The following is a 24,983-nucleotide window of genomic DNA, read 5'->3' as shown; positions in this document are numbered from 1 at the left end:
TGTAAATAAGGTATTTCTCAAAACTTGTTTTCGCTTTGTAGTTATGGGGTATTGTGTGTAGATTGATGAGGAAAATACATTTTAGAATAAGGCTGTAACGTAACAAAATGTGGAAAAAGGGAAGGGGTCTGAATACTTTCTGAATGCACTGTATGCCTATCCAGTCCTTTTATATCTTCATGAATTGCCAAGGGGGTAAGGGTCTAACCAAATTCCAATCGCACCACCCCACCCTGTATCAGTCTAACTAGCACATTCCTTTACCTACATGTACGGTATAGTAACACATTCTCATTGACATTACATGTGTGGTATGTGTTTGTCTTACGCGTGTGGTGTATGCAGCCTCAGGGTCATCCTCCAGTACTCGGGACAGGCCGAAGTCAGACACCTTACACACCAGGTTGCTGTTGACCAGGATGTTGCGGGCAGCCAGGTCTCGGTGAACGTAGCTCATGTCAGACAGGTACTTCATGCCCGACGCGATGCCACGCAGCATGCCCACCAACTGGATCACTGTGAACTGACCGTCGTGTTTCTAACACAGAGAGAGAGAGAGAGAGAGAGGGCAAGCGAGAGAGAGAGAGAGAGAAAGGGGGAGAGAGGGAGAGAGAGAGAGGGAGACACTGTTGTATACAAGTTGTTTGCTGTTATATGTTTTGTCTGTGTCGTCACCGTCAACCCAGCTACAACATGCCCTTGTGGAACAATAAAGTTGATTGAATTGGCGTGAATTGAACACATACAGTATACACACATCACGTCCACACCACAGTAGGCTTACTCTGTCAATTACACCCCCCAGCCTGACGAACTCTTTTCTCCCACAATCTCAAACATCCTTCTCCACAGTTCCACTAATATACAGTAGGCTGTGTCACTGAGAACAGATCCCCACTGTACTACTCTCATTACCGCAGTACAGATACAATACTCTTTAAGTGGAGCACATTCACATCCACAATACTCTGGCTGAATGATGATGAAAACTGACACCAAAGAGGAAGAAAACTGACACCAAAGAGGAAGAAGACAACTGACACCAAAGAGGAAGAAGACAACTGACACCAAAGAGGAAGAAGACCACTCGTTCATATACACCCCCCCCCCCCACACACACACACACACACACACACACACACACACACACACACACACACACACACACACACACACACACACACGCGCGCGTCGGCGATGTTCGATCTGGGTAGTCAGCATTATGACTTTCATAAATAGTGGCTTCATAAAAATCCAATATTTTTCTGAGATCAGTTTTATGGGTTATAGGTCATCCAGCTCCACCAAGGGTTACATGTGTTTCATTAGACCCCAGATCAGTTAAGCATCGGTCACAAAAACAAAGCATCTCTCTCCCTCTCTCCCCCTCTCTCTCTCTCTCTCTCTCCCCCTCTGTCTCTCTCCCACCATATTTCTGTCTCTCTCCCCCAACCTCTCTCCCTCCCTTCGTCTCTCCAACCCCCACTCACGCCAACCCCCCCTTCGCCCTCATATCCCTTACTGGAAGTGCTGCTATAGGATAGAGAGAGATTGATAAAAGAGGAAGTCTGTGGGTTGAAAAGACAGAGCAATCAATCAGCATTTCACAAAACAAGACCTAATTAACTTACTCCACAGCTGCTGAAACACCGGCAGGGGATGTAGATGGATATTGCTCTGAGAGAGAGCGAGCGCTGCTGTGTGTTTGTGCGTGAGTGCGTGTTGTAGAACAGGATATTAATGTGGGATGATATTGCTGTAACGTAAAGTAGCTATAACAGGATTAAGGTCTAGTGGACGGCTACAGGAGCGGAAAGATGGCCATAACACCCGTGGTCATCCACTTGTCCATCTGTGTATACCAAACCCAAATCTTGTAATGGCAGCCTTCCTCCTCTTTGTCTGAAGAGGAGGTGTAGCAGGGATCGGACCAAGACGCAGCGTAGTTGGTGCTCAACATATTTAATGATACGAACTGTGAACACTACAACAATAAAAAAAATAACGAAATGTGGCAAACCGATACAGTCCTAGCTGGTGCAGAGAAAACACAGAGACAGGAAACAACCACCCACAAACCCCAACACAAAACAAGCCACCTATATATGATTCCCAATCAGAGACAACACAAAACACCTGCCTCTGATTGAGAACCATATTAGGCCAAACATAGAAACAGACAAACTAGACACAACATAGAATGCCCACCCAGCTCACGTCCTGACCAACACTAAAACAAGCAAAACACACAAGAACTATGGTCAGAACGTGACAAATCTAAACATTACTGATGTAGCGTGTGTGTGGGTTTCTAGGTTTGTGAGTAAATCCCCCCATAGGCTTTTACTGTAAATTCATCCAGTACGAATGAGGCCAGTGGGGTCGAGTGGTTCTCTTTCAGAACTGAAGGGACTCTAGTACTTTTTTACAAACACTTTCTTTTTCCTTCCATCCCTCTTTTGAACAGCAGAGATGTTTTAATACTGTAGGAGCAGCACACGCTGACCTTCAGAGAGGAACAATGAGAGTGTAGTACAGGAACAATGAGAGTATTGTGTGTGTGTGTGTGTGTGTGTGTGTGTGTGTGTGTGTGTGTGTGTGTGTGTGTGTGTGTGTGTGTGTGTGTGTGTGTGTGTGTGTGTGTGTGTGTGTGTGTGTGTGTGTGTGTGTGTGTGTGTGTGTGTTAACACAAACTAACCTTCAGGAAGGTATCCAGGGATCCATTCTCCATGAACTCTGTGATGATCATCACTGGCTTACCTGAGGACCGAGAGAAAAACACATGGACATTTATACACAGAACACAACACAGATATACTGGCTTACCTGAGGACCGAGAGAAAAACACATGGACATTTATACACAGAACACAACACAGATATACTGGATTACCTGAGGACCGAGAGAAAAACACATGGACATTTATACACAGAACACAACACAGATATACTGGCTTACCTGAGGACCGAGAGAAAAACACATGGACATTTATACACAGAACACAACACAGATACATACTACAGAGAGATGATGGCAAGAAGGTAGAGCCAGGAGAAGTTAGTGGTCACAGCGGAGACCAACCTTATTCACTCTTTCTCCCACACACACCTCAACCCATCTCTCTCTTCCACCTCTCCCTCTCTGGGGTACAGCGTGGCATGTCGTCATCATTCACAGTGACAGCTTCTAATCAGGGCCATGCATAAACGTCAGGAGATAATTACTATGGGCCAATCCACCAGGGTGTGTGTGCAGGGGGCCGTCTTGAGATCTCATGAATTCTGATCAGCCTCTTGGGGTCGAGGGGGAAAGGGACAGGGGGGACGGACGAAGGGAGGGGGAACATGAACACCTGTATGTGTGATGAGGGGCGGGGGGAAGGGGGTGGAGGCAGGGGGTAGTCAATGTGATTGATTGACAGGTCTAGTTCCCCGCCTGGCACCTGGTGGGGCTTACAAATGACGAACAAAGTACCCCCATACGCAGGCACCCCACTGCTTTACATGACCCCGTACCCGCGACTCCCCCCAGGGAGAGAGGAAAGAGAGTGAGAGAGAAGGGAGGAGAGAGGAAAGAGAGAGGAAAGAGAGAGAGAGAGAAGGGAGGAGAGAGGAAAGAGAGAGAGAGAGAAGGGAGGAGAGAGGAAAGCGAGAGAGAGAGGGAGGAGAGAGGAAAGAGAGAGAGAGAGGGAGGAGAGAGGAAAGAGAGAGAGAGAGGGAGGAGAGAGGAAAGAGAGAGAGGGAGGAGAGAGGAGGAGATGAGTGACAGGGAAAGAGGAGGGTGAAGGGTGAGATCAGGACGAGAGCGGAGAGGTATGGGGGGAATATGGTTGTCAGGGGTGAGGGGAGAGTAGGAAGAGTACGGAGAGAGAAATAAAGGAGAAGGTCAGCGAGATGGGTGAGGAATGAGGGGGAGCCGGGGGTGAGGGAGGCAGGAGGATAAGGTTGTCAGGGGAGGTCAGTAACAACACTGGGGAGTCCTACAGTACAGCTCTATACTGGGTAAAGACGGTGATACATCACCCTAAATGAAATCACTATCTCACTGAGATAAATGCCACACACACACACACACACTGATAAATGCCTATCCTAACCCTCACCCCCAGCAGAGGAAAATCCAATTCCCTTCCACTTTTATCCCTTAGACTAATGTGGCTGTCAGAGAGGACACCGCTACCAGAGATGAGGCCAGAGGGTGTGTGTGTGTTTGTGTGTGTGTGTGTGTGTCTGTGTCTGTGTGTGTGTGTCTGTGTGTGTGTATTGCATGGTGAGCATGGGGACAGCACTGCGACAGCCATCTGATTTCGAGGCTGTCCTGCGGAGAAGTGTGTGTGTGTGTGTGTGTGTGTGTGTGTGTGTGTGTGTGTGTGTGTGTGTGTGTGTGTGTGTGTGTGTGTGTGTGTGTGTGTGTGTGTCCTGTGACTGCTCTATCAAAGGCACCAATGAAAGGGTCTGTGGGATTGATCCGTACCAAAGGGAGGGGGGGGGGTCTGACAGCTCACAGCCGGCCCCTCTGACCTAACAGACAGACAGACATGTGTGTGTGTGTGTGTGTGTGTATGTGTGAGAGTGACAGAAAGACGGACTGACAGGCAGGCAGACAGACAGGATACTGTGATAGAAGGAGCGCATGGTTTGAACAAATAATTACAATATAATCTCATTGAATGAAGGTTACCGACGCTCTATTTCTCTGGGTAAGCGTGCGAAGTAAAGACCTTCCCTAACTAGAAAGAGAATGGGGGGCGTGTTTTCACTGTGTTTGTCTACTCTGACCGCTTGAGAAAACGCCACTGTTCAGTTCAGCAGTCCAGACCGTCCTTCATTCATTTAGACCATGCCATTATCCTATTGGTCTGTAATTCCTGTGCTATCTGAAGTCTCCATCTGGACTTCCACCATGGAGAATTAGCCTGACAAGATGGCAGGGGGTTAGCACCAAACCACACACACACACTCCCCTCTGTCCATCTATCTATCTGTTTATCTCTCCCTCCCTCTGTTGCTCTGCTCCCAGACAATAGACCCCGTTGACCACGGCTCGGAGACGGAGTCACATGCCACACGTGCGTGTACGTGCGCGTTCATTAGCTCAATGCCTCTCTGCTGTGTTAACAAATAAAGCTTAATATCCTACAGAAACACATTCACTTCAGCCGGGCCGAAATAAAGAGACATTCGTTAAGATGAACAAGTGCAGAGAGTGACTTCAAGCCCACAGAGCGAACTTGGTTTTAGATGAGTTGTGTGTAGCTTTGATTTCATAATGACTGTACAAAACATTAAGAACACCTGCTCTTTCCATGACACACACTGACCAGGTGAATCCAGCTGAAAGCTATGATCCCTATGATCCCTTCAATCCACTTCAATCAGTGTAGATGAAGGGGGGGAGACAGGTTAAATAATTATTTTTATGCCTTGAGACAACTGAGACATTATTTTTTTTATTTTTTTTTTATTTTTTATTTTTTTACCTTTATTTAACTAGGCAAGTCAGTTAAGAACAAATTCTTATTTTCAATGACGGCCTAGGAACAGTGGGTTAACTGCCTGTTCAGGGGCAGAACGACAGATTTGTACCTTGTCAGCTCGGGGATTTGAACTTGCAACCTTCCGGTTACTAGTCCAACGCTCTAACCACTAGGCTACGCTGCCACCCCGACATGGATTGTGTATGTGTGCCATTCAGAGGGTGAATGGGCAAGATAAAATATTAAGTGCCTTTGAACAGGGTATGGTAGTAGGTGCCAGGCACACCGGTTTGTGTCAAGAACTGCAACGCTGCTGGGGTTTTCACACTCGACAGTTTCCTGTTTGTATCAAGAATGGTCCACCACCCAAAGGACATCCAGACAACTTGGCACAGCGGTGGGAAGTATTGGAGTCAACATGGGCCAGCATCCCTGTGGAAGGCTTTCAAACCTTGTAGAGTCCATGCCCTGACAAATTGAGGCTACTCTGAGGGAAGGTATTCTTAATAATTTGTACACTCAGTGTATATGCTTCTAGGGCCAGTACAGTTTCTAACTCAGAGTGGTAATACAGCTGTAGCTTTTGTAACCGCCTCCCCCATACAGAGCCTTTTCCTACGCGAGTGCGTCAGTAAACGAGCACCCGGCAGCAACAAAGAGCTCTGATGATCAGGACTAAAGGATAGCACTCAGCTTCGTTAGGACACATAGACGTTCATGGAGACTGCAGCACTGGCAAATAAACTGTGTGTTGGGCCTATTGGTGTGAATATGTGATATGACTGAGAAAGAGAGGTGTCCTCTCAAATCAGATTAAAATCGTATTGGTCACGTATACATATTTTTTATTTCACCTTTATTTAACAAGGTAGGCAAGTTGAGAACAAATTCTCATTTACAACTGCGACCTGGCCAAGATAAAGCAAAGCAGTGCAACACAAACAACAACACAGAGTTACACATAAACAAACGTACAGTCAATAACACAATAGAAAAATTTATGTACAGCGTGTGCAAATGTAGAAGATTAGGGAGGTAAGGCAATAAATAGGCCATGGAGGTGAAATAATTACAATTTAGCATTAATACTGAAGTGATAGATGTGCAAGTAGAGATACTGGGGTGCAAAATAGCAAGAAGGTAAATAACAATATGGGGATGAGGTAGTTGGGTGTGCTATTTACAGATTGGCTGTGTACAGATACAGTGATCGGTAAGCTGCTCTGACAGCTGATGCTTAGTTAGAGAGGGAGATATAAGACTCCAGCTTCAGTGATTTTTGCAATTCGTTCCAGTCATTGGCAGCAGAAAACTGGAAGGAAAGGCGGCCAAAGGAAGTGTTGGCTTTGGGGATGACCAGTGAAATATACCTGCTGGAGCACGTGCAACGGGTGGGTGTTGCTATGGTGACCAGTGAGTTGAGATAAGGCAGGGCTTTACCTAGCAAAGACTTATAGATGACTTGGAGCCAGTGGGTTTGGCGACGAATACGTAGTGAGGGCCAGCCAACGAGAACATACAGGTCGCAGTGGTGGGTAGTATATGGGGCTTTGCTGAGTAGAGTGCTGGAGGCTATTTTGTAAATGACATCGCCGAAGTCAAGGATCGGTAGGATAGTCAGTTTTACGAGGGTATGTTTGGCAGCATGAGCGAAGGAGGCTTTATTTGCGAAATCGTCTTGACCTGCACTGTTGGTTAAGGGCTTGTAAGTAAGCATTTCACAATACCCAGTTCAAAGGCACTTAAAATCGTTTGCCTTGCCAATTCATCATCTGAATGGCAAACATACACAATCCATGTCTCAATTGTCTCAAGGCTTAAAAATCCTTCTTTAACCTGTCTCCTCCCCTTCATCTCCACTGATTGAAGTGGATTTAACAGTTGACATCGACAAGGGATCACTGTGTCCAGTATGAGGGAAGTTAGAGGTTGTTTCGCGAGCCAATGCTAACAAGCGTAAGCGTAATGACTGGAAGTCTACGGCTATCTGCTAGCATGCTAGCAGTTACCATAGACTTCCAGTCATTATGCTAACGCTAGTAAGCAATTATGCTAACACTAGCAAGCAACCTGTGCTAATGCTAGTTAGCAATTTCCTTCAAACTGCACGCGGAGACATAAAAATGGTATCCACGAGTTCACCCGACTCTGGGGAAGTAGAGAAAGGGCCTCATTGCCAAAATCCCGAAGTATCCCTTTAAGAGTGTGTAGGTCGATGTGTGTATCTGTGTGTGATGCCCAGTGCTCCAGAGCTAGTTCATTTGCAGTAGGGTGGTGAGCAGGCTTGCAGATTGACTATTGATCTTCTGCCAGGTGTGAGAGAGGCAGAGTGTAAAATGGATCCAGGAGTTTTATGTTTTAACAGCTCTTCATTAACGCATGCTTTTAACGAGAGACCTGGCCTCCTATTGCTTCTCTGAACCTGATACGCCACCGGGCTCCTCTATTTACTGTGTGTGTTCCAGCTTCAGAAACATAGGGAATGTTAAACAGGAGATGGTAGCTGGCTCTAGATGAAGATGAAGGGGTTTTAACTAAACGACGCATAATATGTTTAACAGGGTGTGGATCTCTCTTTTTGTATGGCTGGAGGGGCATAACGAGAGCGAGGGGAACACATCAAATCTCCAATAAATTCACCACACAAAAGAGTGTTTAAACTCACATTGTCCCTCACACAAAGGAGAGCCTCCAAACTAATAACTACTTTCCCTAAATAGAGGATAACAGATTAGGGGAGAGATGGGAGCAGCCCTCACCCAAGTGCTGAGAGAGAATGCATTAGATGGATAGTGGGCAGATGAAATGACGAGGTGCGCCTAATTGATGGTTTTCCAGATGAGCTGATTGCCCGGAGCGATTGTGTGAGGCGCATAAAGGGGAGGATAAAGAGATAACTGGAGGGATGGGAGAGAGATAAAAGGACGGAGGGAGAGAGATAGGGAGAGCGCACGCGGCACTTTCCCCCCCCGATGCGCGGAGAGACGGAGGAAATAAAGGTCTACTTTCCTCTCCTCCTCGTCTGTGTGAGCAGCATTCCATTTGCATAACAATGGCAGCAATCAGAGAGAGACAGGCAGGGTGTTATTAGAATAGCAGGACAGCGGGATGGGAGGCTCTTGGGGTTTAAAGTGGGTATAATGAGAACACACACACTTTCCTACACACGGGGACACACGCACACACACCCTCGCTCATAACCACACACAAAGGAACAAGTATGTACTCCATGAATGCAAAATGCATGAACTAATATGGCCTGTTATAGAAAACTCACATGGACTGAAATGGACAGAGAGAGAGAGAGTCATACGCGCCGGCCTGGAGGTACACGCACGGAAAAACACGTGGCACACAGGCTGAGCCCCATGTGAGCGGTCAGCGGTGGTGATTAGAGTGTATGAGGTGTGAAGGGACCAGCTGGGACTGTCTGAAGGGCTGGAGGAGTTATATCGACCCGCCTCTCTCACCTCTCACCCCCCCACGCACTCACACCCTGGGCTGTGACCTGTGAAATTGCTGCTCAGCTGTAGTACTATATCTGTGTTTCGATGGCTTTTCTAAATCGTCTCTAAAGACACACATACATATATACACATCCCAGGCACACACTTACTCTATTCCCCCACGAAAGGCAATGAATAATATTCATTAAAAAAGATTCTCCATGCTACATCCGTCAAATGAACTTTGGTATTTCCATCGTGGGTATGTGTATATTTCTCTGTGTGTGTGTGTGTGTGTGCACAGGTGTGTGCTTAGTGAGTGAGTGTGTGTGTGTGTGTGCTCAGCTTATGTTTCACAATGCATTAAAATGTTACTTCTGAGAGGAAAGAGCAGCAATTACCAACATGTGCCTGTGGAAATGAAAAGCAAATCTGATTTACTCTGCTAATAGTTCTACAAACCGCTCCAACCCAGCCAAGCAAAGGTCAAAATTACCATCTCATATTACCATATGAGACCGAGAGAGAGCGAGAGAGAGAGAGGAGCGAGAGAGGGGGAGAGAGAGCGAGAGAGAGGAGAGAGTGCAAAGAAAAGAGGAAATACAAATTAATAAGAAATTCAGAGGGAATTTCAGCATTGATATGCACGTTGCTGAATATTCATGAAGCTAAAAAACACATCCAATTAACTCTGTGAAATATTAATATTCATGATGTGGGTCATGCATATGCATTTGTTCTTTTGTTGCGTGACCTAGGTGCCACTGAACAGTGGCGTGTGGTGGGGCTGTTTTTGAATACTGACTATGACGCCGGGGTGATGGGGGGGGGGGGATTAACGTTTATCTTTCTGTCTCTCTATCTGCTGGTCTGACTGTCTCTAGCTTTGATTCCCTCTTTCTGTTTCTCTCCATTAGAAATCTAGAGCAACATTGTGCGAGGCCAAGTTACCATCAGCTTGTAATAGCAGACAGGCATTTCTATCCGGTGACATTCATGTATATTTCTAGGGTACTATAAGGTACTACAGGCTCAGCATGTCAGTGCAGATACAACATACACTCTTACGTAACCGATGCATGGTAAAATAAATACTGTGCTGAGCTAAGTGTTTGGAAATGATAGTGCACGATTTGACAACAAGCGAGCTGGTGTTCTTCATATGCCGCCTAATGTGTTTGTACTGTATGTCTTCGGAAGATGGAGAGAAAATGATGAGAAATTAGAAACAAACAAAAACGAATGGAAGAAAGTAATAATGAAACTGATGTGCTCTAATGGAGAGAGAGAGAGAGAGAGAGAGAGAGAGAGAGAGAGAGAGATAGGGATCTGTTATGAGGCTTGTTCAACCCTGTCTCTGTATTTCTGTATCACCTGTCACATCCAAACACACTCTCGCTAATGTAATAACAAGCACAAGTAAACACGTGCCCCTTCTACACACGTATACACACTCACAAACAGACACGTCAAAAACACGGGCTGCCATGGTAACTGGAGCCTTTATCTGATCCAGGGTCGAGTCTGATTCTCATGAACAGAACCGCTCTGCTGTCTCTCTCACACACAGGTACGTGACACACAAACATATTCGCACACAATTCATGATCCAAAACAAACATTAACCACACGGTTTGCAGATCTGAAGGGATGGAATAGGTGAAATATATATGGCGATGGAGAATCTCTGCTCGGATTTGTTAAAGTAGCCGTCAATCACTCACATCGTGTGACCACGCCCTCCAGTCTGATGATGTTTGGGTGGTCGAACTGTCCCATGATGCTGGCCTCAGAGAGGAAGTCCCGCCTCTGTTTGTCAGAGTATCCTGCCTTCAGACTCTTTATGGCCACGTAGATCTCCCTCTTTCCCTGGAGACGCAGACGGCCACTACACACCTCCCCAAACTCACCTACAACACACACAGACACACACACACAGTATAAATAACTACACATCTCCCCAAACTCACCTACAACACACACAGACAGTATAAATAACTACACACTTCCCCAAACTCACCTACAACACACACAGTATAAATAACTACACACTTCCCCAAACTTACCTACAACACACACAGTATAAATAACTACGCACCTCCCCACACTCACCTACAACACACACAGACACACACACACACACACACACACACACACACACACACACACACACACACACACACACACACAGTATAAATAACTACACACGTCCCCACACTCACCTACAACACACACAGACACACACACACACACACAGTATAAATAACTACACACCTCCCCACACTCACCTACAACACACACAGACACACACACACAGTATAAATAACTACACACCTCCCCACACTCACCTACAACACACACAGACACACACACACAGTATAAATAACTACACACCTCCCCAAACTCACCTACAACACACACAGACACACACACAGTATAAATAACTACACACCTCCCCAAACTTACCTACAACACACACACACACAGTATAAATAACTACACACCTCCCCAAACTCACCTACAACACACACACACAGTATAAATAACTACACACCTCCCCAAACTCACCTACAACACACACACACAGTATAAATAACTACACACCTCCCCAAACTTACCTACAACACACACACACACAGTATAAATAACTACACACCTCCCCAAACTCACCTACAACACACACACACAGTATAAATAACTACACACCTCCCCAAACTCACCTACAACACACACAGTATAAATAACTACACACCTCCCCAAACTCACCTACAACACACACAGACACACACACAGTATAAATAACTACACACCTCCCCAAACTTACCTACAACACACACAGTATAAATAACTACACACCTCCCCAAACTCACCTACAACACACACAGACACACACACAGTATAAATAACTACACACCTCCCCAAACTTACCTACAACACACACACACACAGTATAAATAACTACACACGTCCCCACACTCACCTACAACACACACAGACACACACACACACACACACACACACACACAGTATAAATAACTACACACCTCCCCACACTCACCTACAACACACACAGACACACACACACAGTATAAATAACTACACACCTCCCCACACTCACCTACAACACACACAGACACACACACACAGTATAAATAACTACACACCTCCCCACACTCACCTACAACACACACAGACACACACACACAGTATAAATAACTACACACCTCCCCAAACTTACCTACAACACACACAGTATAAATAACTACACACCTCCCCAAACTCACCTACAACACACACAGACACACACACAGTATAAATAACTACACACCTCCCCAAACTTACCTACAACACACACACACACAGTATAAATAACTACACACCTCCCCAAACTCACCTACAACACACACAGACACACACACACACACACACACACACACACAGTATAAATAACTACACACCTCCCCAAACTTACCTACAACACACACACACACAGTATAAATAACTACACACCTCCCCAAACTCACCTACAACACACACACACACAGTATAAATAACTACACACCTCCCCAAACTCACCTACAACACACACACACACAGTATAAATAACTACACACCTCCCCAAACTCACCTACAACACACACACACAGTATAAATAACTACACACCTCCCCAAACTCACCTACAACACACACACACAGTATAAATAACTACACACCTCCCCAAACTTACCTACAACACACACATACACAGTATAAATAACTACACACCTCCCCAAACTTACCTACAACACACACAGTATAAATAACTACACACCTCCCCAAACTCACCTACAACACACACACACAGTATAAATAACTACACACCTCCCCAAACTTACCTACAACACACACACACAGTATAAATAACTACACACCTCCCCAAACTCACCTACAACACACACAGTATAAATAACTACACACCTCCCCAAACTTACCTACAACACACACACACAATATAAATAACTACACATCTCCCCAAACTTACCTACAACACACACAGTATAAATAACTACACACCTCCCTAAACTCACCTACAACACACACACACAGTATAAATAACTACACATCTCCCCAAACTTACCTACAACACACACAGTATAAATAACTACACACCTCCCTAAACTCACCTACAACACACACACACAGTATAAATAACTACACATCTCCCCAAACTTACCTACAACACACACAGTATAAATAACTACACACCTCCCCAAACTCACCTACAACACACACAGACACACACACAGTATAAATAACTACACACCTCCCCAAACTTACCTACAACACACACACACACAGTATAAATAACTACACATCTCCCCAAACTTACCTACAACACACACAGTATAAATAACTACACACCTCCCTAAACTCACCTACAACACACACAGACACACACACAGTATAAATAACTACACACCTCCCCAAACTTACCTACAACACACACACACACAGTATAAATAACTACACATCTCCCCAAACTCACCTACAACACACACACACACAGTATAAATAACTACACACCTCCCCAAACTCACCTACAACACACACACACAGTATAAATAACTACACACCTCCCCAAACTCACCTACAACACACACACACAGTATAAATAACTACACATCTCCCCAAACTTACCTACAACACACACAGTATAAATAACTACACACCTCCCTAAACTCACCTACAACACACACAGACACACACACAGTATAAATAACTACACACCTCCCCAAACTTACCTACAACACACACACACAGTATAAATAACTACACATCTCCCCACACTTACCTACAACACACACAGTATAAATAACTACACATCTCCCCAAACTCACCTACAACACACACACACACAGTATAAATAACTACACACCTCCCCAAACTCACCTACAACACACACACACAGTATAAATAACTACACACCTCCCCAAACTCACCTACAACACACACACACAGTATAAATAACTACACACCTCCCCAAACTCACCTACAACACACACAGACACACACACAGTATAAATAACTACACACCTCCCCAAACTCACCTACAACACACACACACAATATAAATAACTACACACCTCCCCACACTCACCTACAACACACACACTGTATACAAAGTGTCTGCACAATTGATTAACAATCAGATTTCTCTTGACTGCACCACTGGGGTTCCACAGGCATCAATGTAAGGGCCACTTTTATTACATTTGCATAGTCATGTTTTTGTATTTTGAACAGCAACCAGGGATCACTCACCCGCTCCGATGACTCTCTCTATGCGGATGCTGGAAGCATCAATCTCTTTGGCAAAGTCTCTGACTGCCTGGTTAGGATCCTCATAAGTGTGTGGATGAATATAGGTCTTACTGCCAGGAAGTTTGACTGGAGAGAGATCGAGAGAGGGGGGAGGGAGGAGAGAGGAGGAGAGAGGAGAGAGGGGGGGGAGGGGAAAGATGGGGGAGATAAACAGAGAGAGAGAGCGAGAGAGGGGGGATGGAGGAGAGGAGAGGAGAGAGGGGAAAGATGGGGGAGAGAAACAGAGAGAGCGAGAGAGGGGGGAGGGAGTAGAGAGGAGGGAAAGAGGAGAGAGGGGGGAGAGGGGGGAGAGGGGGAGAGAGGAGAGAGGGGGAGGGAGGAGAGAGGCGAAGAAGAAGGGAGGAAGAGAGAAACAGAGAGACGTCAATAACCTTCCTTGCAGAAAGCAGGCAGTGAACGACAGTGCGCCATAGAAATGAGCTCGACTCCAACGTAATTAAAGTTATGTAAATGGCTCCTGAATCCTTGAGAGTTGAATATCACATATACAACATTGCTCTCTCAGATGGAACACGTCTCCCGCGTGTTTTGTTATACGTCCTACAGCAACACTAGAGAATGAATGTCAATTCTGCTCACTTATACAAGACATTCACTTTCCGAGAAGCAACCTGACCTACGGACGTGACGGGGAGTGATTCCCAATAAGAATCTCACCTGCTTCTGTATGGTCTCATTGTTTAAGCTGAAAAGCTGAAAAGAGGTTAAGCATATTTCTCCTGTTTTTCCCACGGACAGTGAAAGAGGAGCCTATCATGAATTGCAATCGCCTGAATCACTTTCTGTTTATGTACATGTGAAAATAACCTGGGACATTTCGAAAAGAGTGTCCTTTGTGTGCATGTGTGATGCTTGGCGCAGTAAACACGCCGGGCCATTCACAAAACACAAAAACGCTTCTTCATAACAAGTCGCAAGATCATAAACAACCCCATTACGAATGGTTTCAAAGGACATGAACATCTACATCTACTGAATAGTCGTGTGTGTGTGTGTGTGTGTGTGTGTGTGTGTGTGTGTGTGTGTGTGTGTGTGTGTGTGTGTGTGTGTGTGTGTGTGTGTGTGTGTGTGTGTGTGTGTGTGTGTGTGTGTGTGTGTGTGTGTGTGTGTGTGTGTGTGTACCTCGTCCATGTTGAAAATGCATCTTCTCTTCATCAGGGTCCTGTTTGGCTTTGATGTATCCACAGTGTCTGAGGAACAAACCACACCAACAGGTTAATGACATCAAGGTTAGTGCGTGTGTGTGTGTGTTTGCTCGCATGTGTGTGTGTGTGTGTGAGAGCTTACTTTTATTTCCAGTTTGTGAAACTCCCATGATATATATTGAACAGCCGAGGGCATATTGAAAGTCTAGAAACAGCCTCCCCCACCCCCCCCCCCCCACGTCCCCACCTCCCACTCTCTCTCTGGTCTCTGTATGCAGGAGCCTGGGGGTGTGAAAGCAGTAGTCCTTCACTCTCTTTCTCCTCCCCCCTTCTCTCTCACTCCCCCTTCCTCTGCTTCCCTCTCTGTCCCTTTCTCTGGTGTGCGTAGTAGCCTGAGGGTGTTCGTAAGTGTGTGTCTGTGTGTGTGTGTGTGCACCCTCCAGTGTTCAATCATCCCCTTTCAGTAGAGGTGCATATAGGTCCATTCATTACCGTGCAATACACCCTTTCAACTTTTCTGTCAACCTTTCTGCTCATTAACTACCTCTGTCAACACCTCCATGGGCTACCACACACACACACACACACACACACACACACGCACACACACACACACACACACTGGATCAATAACAACCACCAATCGATTGATCCGCCCAGCTGTGAGGATGTGTTAAACTAGCTCTGGTTAAAAAGCACCACTGTTTGCGAGAGGTTAAGGAGCAGTTGGAGTGGTTAACGTTAGCTTTCCTCCGCTCCGCTCTGTAAAACTTCAGTAGGAAAACAGCACATTTAACAAGCCAATTAACACAAAACACCATTACATTTAACGCTCGCTTAAATACAGCTTGAAGGTTTTAGCCCAAAACATAAAAGAGTGAAATCCATTTTCACATCGTCAGGTACTAAAACGCCATATAAATGGTTTATTTCCTGTCTCCTCTCCTCCCTTCTCCTTTCCTCTCCTCTCCGATGTTTTCATTTCCTCTCCTCTCTTCCTTCAAACTAACTTTCCCCTTCTCTTCTTCTCCTCTCTCCATTCCCCCTCTCCTATTGCTTCTCATTACAAAGACTTATGAACGGAAGACATTCTGGAGGGAGAAAAAAACTGTCCATCTCTTCAATCCTAATCAGGGGCCCAGTACATCTTAAAGCCATTCTGATTGTAATTGGTTTGGGATCAGTTCCAAGAACTGTGATCAACCACTTTTACATCTAGTCACCGACTAGATGTAAAGAGATGGAGGGAGTAGAAAGAAAACTGAAGATCTCTGGCCAGCAAAGAGGAATGATGGACAAGTGAGATACAGGGCAAAAGGGGGAGAGGAAGGAGAGGTGAAGGGGATAGTGAGGGCCTTGTTAGCCTCAGTAAATATGACAGTCATTTGGTGCCTAATCTCTATGTTGGTTTTTACACAGCTGAACGGATGGAATAACTCAGCCTACAATGGACCCTCTAGGGAATACTGTCTCTGTCTGGGACTGGAGTGAGGGATGAAGGGGAGGCCTGGGGGAGAGAGGGTTACGGGGAAAAATACACACACACACCCCTCTGCCATGTGTTCGGCTGGGGGGTCCCTTAGGTCGAGGTTGGGGGGCTGGGGGGTAAAATTAGGAAGCGTTAGGGGAGTATGGGAGGGTGTGTGTGTGTGTGTGTGTGGGGGGGGGGGGGGGGGGGGGTTGGTGGGTCCCACCTGTTTATCAGCTGGGTACAAGCCAGAGGGGGTACTGTGATCATTACCCCCCAACACACACCGCCACGGAGACACCACACACACACACCCCCCAGCCGCTTGGGGCAAGTGTCTGGAGCATATGGGGAATGGGGAGACTAGGTCACACCTCTGCCCCAACTGCAATGGAAAATTCCCATGAGGGTACAGCCCTCTATTCCTTACCACCTTACACACACACACACACACACACCTACACACACATACACACACACGCCCTACACACCCACCTACACTGCAGTGCACCTGAGGCAAGGCACAAACAACCCAAGCGCAATGATTACATTTCACTGTGTGTGTGTGTGTGTGTGTGTGTGTGTGTGTGTGTGTGTGTGTGTGTGTGTGTGTGTGTGTGTGTGTGTGTGTGTGTGTGTGTGTGTGTGTGTGTGTGTGTGTGTGTGTGTGTGTGTGTGTGTAAATGGGGTTCTCTAAGAGGGGCACACGCATTTCCATAGTAATTACAGTGTGCCTCATTTAGCCTCTCAAGTTAGAAGTGTCATGATTCATTACCGCTGACAGACATCTCTAAAATCACACACACACACACACACACACACACACACACACACACACACACACACACACACACACACACACACACACACACACACACACACACACACACACACACACACACACACACACACACACACACACACACACACAGCATTGGTTGGGTCCCAGAGGAATTTTGTGCCCCCCCAGCAACAAAACATAAAGGTATGTTCACTATAACGGAGTAAACAGAAGGTAGTGTAAAAACTCAAAATACCTGAATAGTCTGGAGATCAACACAAACCCACCCAAGAGCTAGACAGAAGCTTAGGTTGGCTGAATGTCTGTTCAAATGGGCCGGCTTTATGCATCTGTTCTACAGTACCACTTTATATTTATAAGTACAAACACTGCATATCTGTGTATCTTGGTTCCATCTGTCATCCATAGGTAGTGAGGCTCCATTGCTCCAGTACGTTCCCATCCAATTTAACAACCACATACTCCGTTATCTCTCTCTCTCTCTCCCTCCCAATCTCTCCCTCTCTCTCACACACACACACACACACCCTTCACTTTCTCTCTCACACACCATTCTCTCTCTCGCTCTCGCTCTCTCACACACACACACACACACACACACACACATACATTGCAGGTGCACACACATATACATGTACACACACACACACACATAATTCACATACACATGTACACACGTACACACACTCCTCCTCTCCTTCCTCTGTTCCAGTCCACTGAGGACAACAGGCTATTCCTGTCCTCCAAAAGCCACACGCTCCACATTTGCATATCAATTTACTTTTTAATATAATACTCTGTCACTCGAGACCCATTTGTTATTCGGCTTGCGAGGTTCCACCTTCATGGAACTCCATCCATATATTATCCTCCCCATCGCTCTCTCTCTCTCTCTCTCGCTCTCTCTCTGTAATCCTTCTCTCTCTCGGCCGCCTCTCCACTCATTTTTGTCTTTTCCTCTTTCCCTAACTCTCTCTCTCTCTCTCACGCTTAGTCTACTCTTTTATTTCACCCCCTCTACCATCTCTCTCTCCCTCTCTCTCTGTCTTCGTGGGCCCTATCTTCAGATCTGTGTAGTCTGAGTGGAGGGCTGGAAGCGAATGGAGGTTTTGCTGACAGGCAGGATGTGAGGCAGAATACACAACGGGGGTCCTACACTGCATACTAACTAACACGCATTCAGATGAAGAAGGGAGGGAGAGGTAGGGCGAGAGAGAGAGAGACAGAACAAAAGAGAATGAGGGACACCAAGGGTGTGAGAATAAAAGAGTTTAAGACAAAGAGCACACGCGAGAGAAAGGCAGAGAGATGGAGAGGGAGAAGGCGAGCTGGCCACAGTAGCTGCAGGGCCACGGCTATCTACAACAGCATCTTTGACAGTAGCTTTAATGGCTGACTCAGGTGCCCTTGTCTGTGTGATCGACACACTGGGGAAAATCGCGCTCAACGCTACGAGAGCGAGAGAAGCACTCTGAAAGACTGTCTTTAGGAAGGCTGCCAGGAGGAGAGAGGGAGAAAGAGAGAGAGAAGAGAATAGAGAGGAAGAGATCAAACGACAGAAACTTTCACAGGAAGAAATGGCTTGATCTATAGAGCTTTCAAGAGAGGGAAAGTTCTAAAAAGCAGAGAGTGATTTGTGTAAATATGGATGCTGAAATATCCTTGAAACTAAGAGCGAAGGAAAACACAGAGACACACAGAGATCAATCCACTGTTCAAACACATATCCGGCAGAGACAGCTCAAAGTCAAATAAAGTTGCTGTGCGTGTTTTCCCTGTAACCTTGGCTGTATCTTAACTGGCCTTGCGTCCACAGCTAATAAAGGCAGTGTAAACGGGAACTGTATCATTCAATGTGTTTTATATGACAAGCAAGCTTTTATGAGATTAGTCAAAGACCTCAGAGCGTAGAAGGAGAAATTGATATACTCAGGGAGGAAGAAATAGACCTACGGAGGGGGGCCAATACACACACACACACACACATCTGACGTTGTACTTATCCACTTGCCCTCCATTGTAGCCCAGAGTTGTAGATTGTACATGTACTGTATATACAGAGCATTCGTAATTTATTCAGACCCATTGACTTTTTCCACATTTTGTTACATTACAGCCTTACTCTAAAATGGATTAAATGGGTTTTTCCCCTCATCAATCTATACACAAATCCCCACGATGACAAAGCAAAAACAGGTTATTAGAAATTTTTGCTCATGTATTCGAGAAAAAAAAACTGAAATATCACATTTACATAAGTATTCAGACCCTATACTCAGTACTTTGTTGAAGCAATTTGGCAGCGATTACAATCTAGAGTCTTAGGTATGACTCTACAAGCTTGGCACACCTGTATTTGGGGAGTTTCTCCCCAAATGGATGGGGAGCATTGCTGCACAGCTATTTTCAGGTCTCTCCAGAGATGTTCTATCGGGCTCTGGCTGGGTCACTCAAGGACATTCAGAGACTTGTCCCGAAGCCACTCCTGCGTTGTCTTGGCTGTGTGCTTAGGGACGTTGTCCTGTTGGAAGGTGAACCTTTGCCCCAGTCTGAGGTCCTGAGCACTCTGGAGCAGGTTGTCATCAAGGATCTCTCTGTACTTTGTTCCGTTCATCTTTCCCTCGATCCTGACTAGTCTCCCAGTCGCTGTCGCCGAAAAACATGCCCACAGCTTCCGGCTGGCCACTCTACCATAAAGGCCTGATTGGTGGAGTGCAGCTGTCCTTCTGGAAGGTTCTCCCATCTCCACAGAGGAACTCGGGAGCTCTGTCAGAGTGACCATTGCGTTCTTGGTCAACTCCCTGACCAAGGCCCTTCTCCGTCGATTGCTCAGTTTGGCTTCTTCCATTGAAGAATGATGGAGGCCACTGTGTTCTTGGGGACCTTCAATGCTGTAGAAATGTTTTGGTACCCTTCCCCAGATCTGTGCCTCGACACAATCCTGTCTTGGAGCTCTACGAACAATTCCTTCGACCTCTTGGTTTTTGGTTTTTGCTCTGACATGCACTGTCAACTGTGGGATCTTATATAGACAGGTGTGTGCTTTTCCAAATCATGTCCAATCAATTGAATTTACCTCAGGTGGACTCCAATGAAGTTGTAGAAACATCTCAAGGATGATCTATGGAAACAGGATGCACCTGAGCTCAATTTTGAGTCACATAGCAAAGGGGCTGAATACTTGTGTTAAAAATATATATATATTTATTTTTTATTTAACTAGGTAGGTCAGTTAAGAACAAATTCTTATTTACAATGACGGCCTATACCGGCCAAACCCAGATGACGCTAGGCCAATTGTGCGCCGCCCAATCATGGCCGGTTGTAATGCAGCATGGATTCGAACCAGGGTGTCTGTAATGAAGCCTCAAGCACTGAGATGCAGTGTCTTAGACTGCAGCGCCACTCGGTATTGCAAAATGTTTAAAAACCTGTTTTTGCTTTGTCATTATGGGGTATTGTGTGTAGATTGATGAGGATTCTTTATTTATTTAATCAATTTTAGAATAAGGCTGTAATGTAACAAAATGTAGAAAAAGTCAAGGGGTCTGAATACTTTCCGAATGCACTGTGTGTGTGTGTGTGTGTGTCTGTAGGTGTCTGTAGGTGTCTGTAGGTGTCTGTAGGTGTCTGTAGTTGTCTGTGTCTGTGTCTGTGTCTGTGTCTGTGTCTCTGTGTGTGTGTGTGTGTGTGTGTGTGTGTGTGTGTGTGTGTGTGTGTGTGTGTGTGTGTGTGTGTGTGTGTGTGTGTGTGTGTGTGTGTGTGTGTGTGTGTGTGTGTGTGTGTGTGTGTGTGTGTGTGTGTGTGTGTGAGAGAGAGAGAGAGAGAGAGCTGACTACACAGAACAAGCCCAGTTCCAGGTGAGCTGATGTGATGAGTTTACTATTCACAGAAGACGACAGCCAGACGACTAGTGTAGCCACTTTGCTTCAGTCAAAGTTGCCCTCTAAAGGCCAAGCAAAACTATCGGTGGCTGACACTGAAAAAAACAGACATATAAAAGAGGTTTGGTTTCTCTGACAATAAAGCAACGTAAGTATCACATGACAATAACAATCCAGGGCCAAGGAACATAGGAGTGGGAAGGAAGAAGGGTTACAACATAAAGAGAAAGAGAAAATACAAAACCCTCCACAAAATCCCTTAGAAATCTTTCCGTTGTTCCTATGTAAACTCCAGACTGTCCTGTGTCTTTGTTAGCCGGCAGGCAGGCAGGCAGGCAGGCAGGCAGGCAGGCAGGCAGGCAGGCAGGCAGGCAGGCAGGCAGGCACATATCTGTGTGTTCTTATCATAGTCTCTCTTCACAGGAGGTGCATGGTGAGCTATGTGCCCTGGTGGTCCAGCCTGTACTCACTACACTAATCTCCCCTGTGACACAGACAAAGACACTGCCCTTATATTGCCCTGCCTGGGACGCCGCCTATTGCCTTCTATTGCCTCGGCTGCTAATCCCTCTGACAGACACACGCACATAAAGGTACGCCCTCATGCATGCGCACACACACAAATGCAAGTGTACACACACACACTCTCTCACACACACACACACACAGTGATCATTAGCATGGATGAGAGAGTGTGTCGAGAGGAGATCAGACAATCTCTAATCACATCGCCTGTGTGACATAATGCTAATAGGATGGACTTGAGAACAGGGTCTCTCTCTCTCTCTCTCTCCCTATCCCTTCCTCTCTCGCTCTCTCCATCCCCCCTTCATTCTCTTCTAATCAATGGGAGTGGCTCTTCAGATTAAAGGTAATGTTAATCAGAGAATAACACACACGCAGACACACACCCCACTGGGCAAAATGTCAATTCAACGTCAATTCAACGTCAATTTCCTTGAAATGACGTGGAAACAACATTGATTCAACCAGTCTGTGCCCAGTAGGACAGCACACCCCCAAAAAAATGCATACAGACAGCCACTAAAGTCCCGCTGTGTTTCATCATGACTCACAAAAACAGGTATCCCATTTAATATCAAGCTATTAGATCAAATGTAATTAAGGTGAATTAGAAACATTGATCAAATTCAATCTCACAATTTCATGCCCAAACTAAGCTTCAAAACACCATCTGATAAAGATTGTATTTCTACTCTATAATATTGAATCCATTTGACTGCAGTTTTACAATAATAGAACCCTGAGGTTCAGAGAGCCACAGTAATTCTAATGTCTGAAACAAAGGAAGCGAGTGAGGCAGGAAATAGAGGGCGAGAGAAAAATGCACCTGTCTTTTCCTACCAGCACTGACTTTGAAGATAACTACTTTGTTGAGGGTCAAATATACTTACTACGATTGTGATGTGTAGTTGTCTCACCTAGCTATCTGAAGATGAATACTAAATGACTAAAATGTCAAGCGAGAGAAAATAGAGAGCAAATGGCACCCGGGCCTTATCTTTTACCCCTTCTCCCCCTCTCCCTCCTTTCTTCTCCCTCCTTCCATCTGGCGTCCAGCCAAAAGCTCTTCTGACCGCTTTAGAAAAAGATTTACTCTGCCAGAGGTAATTATTAGGAAGGGGAAATGATTAGCAATAGAGTTATGGAATATAAATCTGTCTGTGTTTCATTAAACGTGTCCGGGAAACATTTCATTTTGCATTAATTCACGAGAGTAAGTGGAGTCCCAGACGAGATGAGATGGGGAGTAAGAGAAAAGGGGAGAGAAGAGAGAGAAAGGAAAGGACGGGTCAGAATGTTTCATATGTCAAACAGCCATGTTAGTGATAGAAAAGGGAGAGAAGAGAGAAAGAGACAGATTCAATAAAATGGTTATTTGTCACATGCGCCGAATACGACGGGTGTAGACTTCAGCGTGAAATGCTTACTCACAAGCCCTTCCCAATGATGCAGAGTAAAAAAGAAAAGAAAATAGTAACAGAAGAATAATAAAATGCACAAGAATGAAGCTATATACAGATCAATGTACGTGGATACAAGGTATTTGAGGTAGCTACTGTATGTGTTTTCCAAACGCTCCGCTAAAAAAATGCTCCTTGCTCACACCCTGATCTGTTTCACCTGTCCTCGTTATTGTCTCCACCCCCTCCAGGAGTCGCTTGTTTTCCCCAGTGTATTTATCCCTGTGTTTCCTGTCTCTCTGTGCCAGTTTGTCTTGTATGTTTTCAAGTCAACAAGTGTTTTTTTCCCGTTCTCCTGCTTTTTGCTTTCTCCTTTTTGTAGTCCTCCCGATTTTGACCCTTGCCTGTTTCTGGACTCTGTACCCACCTGCCTGACCATTCTGCCTGCCTTGACCACGAACCTGTCTGCCACTCTGTACCCGCCTGCCTGACCATTCAGCCTGCCTTGACCACGAGCCTGTCTGCCACTCTGTACCCACCTGCCTGACCATTCTGCCTGCCTTGACCACGAGCCTGTCTGCCACTCTGTACTCGCCTGCCTGACCATTCTGCCTGCCTTGACCACAAGCCTGTCTGCCACTCTGTACCTGCCTGCCTGACCATTCTGCCTGCCTTGACCACAGGCCTGTCTGCCACTCTGTACTCGCCTGCCTGACCATTCTGCCTGCCTTGACCACAAGCCTGTCTGCCACTCTGTACCCGCCTGCCTGACCATTCTGCCTGCCTTGACCACGAGCCTGTCTGCCACTCTGTACTCGCCTGCCTGACCATTCTGCCTGCCTTGACCACGAGCCTGTCTGCCACTCTGTACTCGCCTGCCTGACCATTCTGCCTGCCTTGACCACAAGCCTGTCTGCCACTCTGTACCCGCCTGCCTGACCATTCAGCCTGCCTTGACCACGAGCCTGTCTGCCACTCTGTACCCGCCTGCCTGACCATTCTGCCTGCCTTGACCACGAGCCTGTCTGCCACTCTGTACCTCCTGGACTCTGATCTGGTTTTGACCTTTCACCTGTCCACGACCATTCTCTTGCCTACTCCTTCGGATTAATAAACATTGTAAGATTCCAACCATCTGCCTCCTGGGTCTGCATTTGGGTCTCACATTTTGCCTTGATGCACAGCAGAAGAAAATGCAGCTCCAAATTCGCTCCATTCATTAAAATCACAGTTTAACCAACACCCATCTATTTTTGTGACTACCTGGACCTACCATTTGGTTTTGAAATATTTGAATGAAGCGTTTTTTAAGAAACACCATGAAAAGGTGACTGTAAGAAGCGCTCATTCTTTCAAATAGGCTACATGTCATTTTAAACAGCATATAAACACTATAAATAGGTCAGGAGCCAGACAGGGAGCCTAAGAAGGAACTAAAATGAATTATTTAGGCTGTATTATTCAACTATTATTTC

General features: G+C 45.8%; 1 protein-coding gene across 2 annotated transcripts in view; it reads right to left on the bottom strand.

Moving 5' to 3' along the window:
- The window catches only part of LOC129824292 (ephrin type-A receptor 3-like), a 124,924-nt gene that overhangs the window by 18,580 nt on the left and 81,361 nt on the right, over positions 1–24,983 (bottom strand). For both annotated transcript variants that reach the window (XM_055883834.1, XM_055883835.1), the window contains exons 11-15: positions 15,407–15,474; positions 14,225–14,350; positions 10,647–10,832; positions 2,699–2,760; positions 329–538 (exon numbers count right to left, since the gene is read on the bottom strand). In XM_055883834.1, the coding sequence (XP_055739809.1) occupies positions 329–538; positions 2,699–2,760; positions 10,647–10,832; positions 14,225–14,350; positions 15,407–15,474 (652 nt within the window). The remainder of the gene's footprint in view (positions 1–328; positions 539–2,698; positions 2,761–10,646; positions 10,833–14,224; positions 14,351–15,406; positions 15,475–24,983) is intronic.

The sequence above is a fragment of the Salvelinus fontinalis genome, chromosome 26 (assembly GCF_029448725.1).
Source record: "Salvelinus fontinalis isolate EN_2023a chromosome 26, ASM2944872v1, whole genome shotgun sequence".
Classification (NCBI taxonomy): Eukaryota; Metazoa; Chordata; class Actinopteri; order Salmoniformes; family Salmonidae; genus Salvelinus; species Salvelinus fontinalis.
The sequence above is the reverse complement of the archived record's forward strand: the minus strand, read 5'-3'. Positions and strand labels throughout refer to the sequence as shown.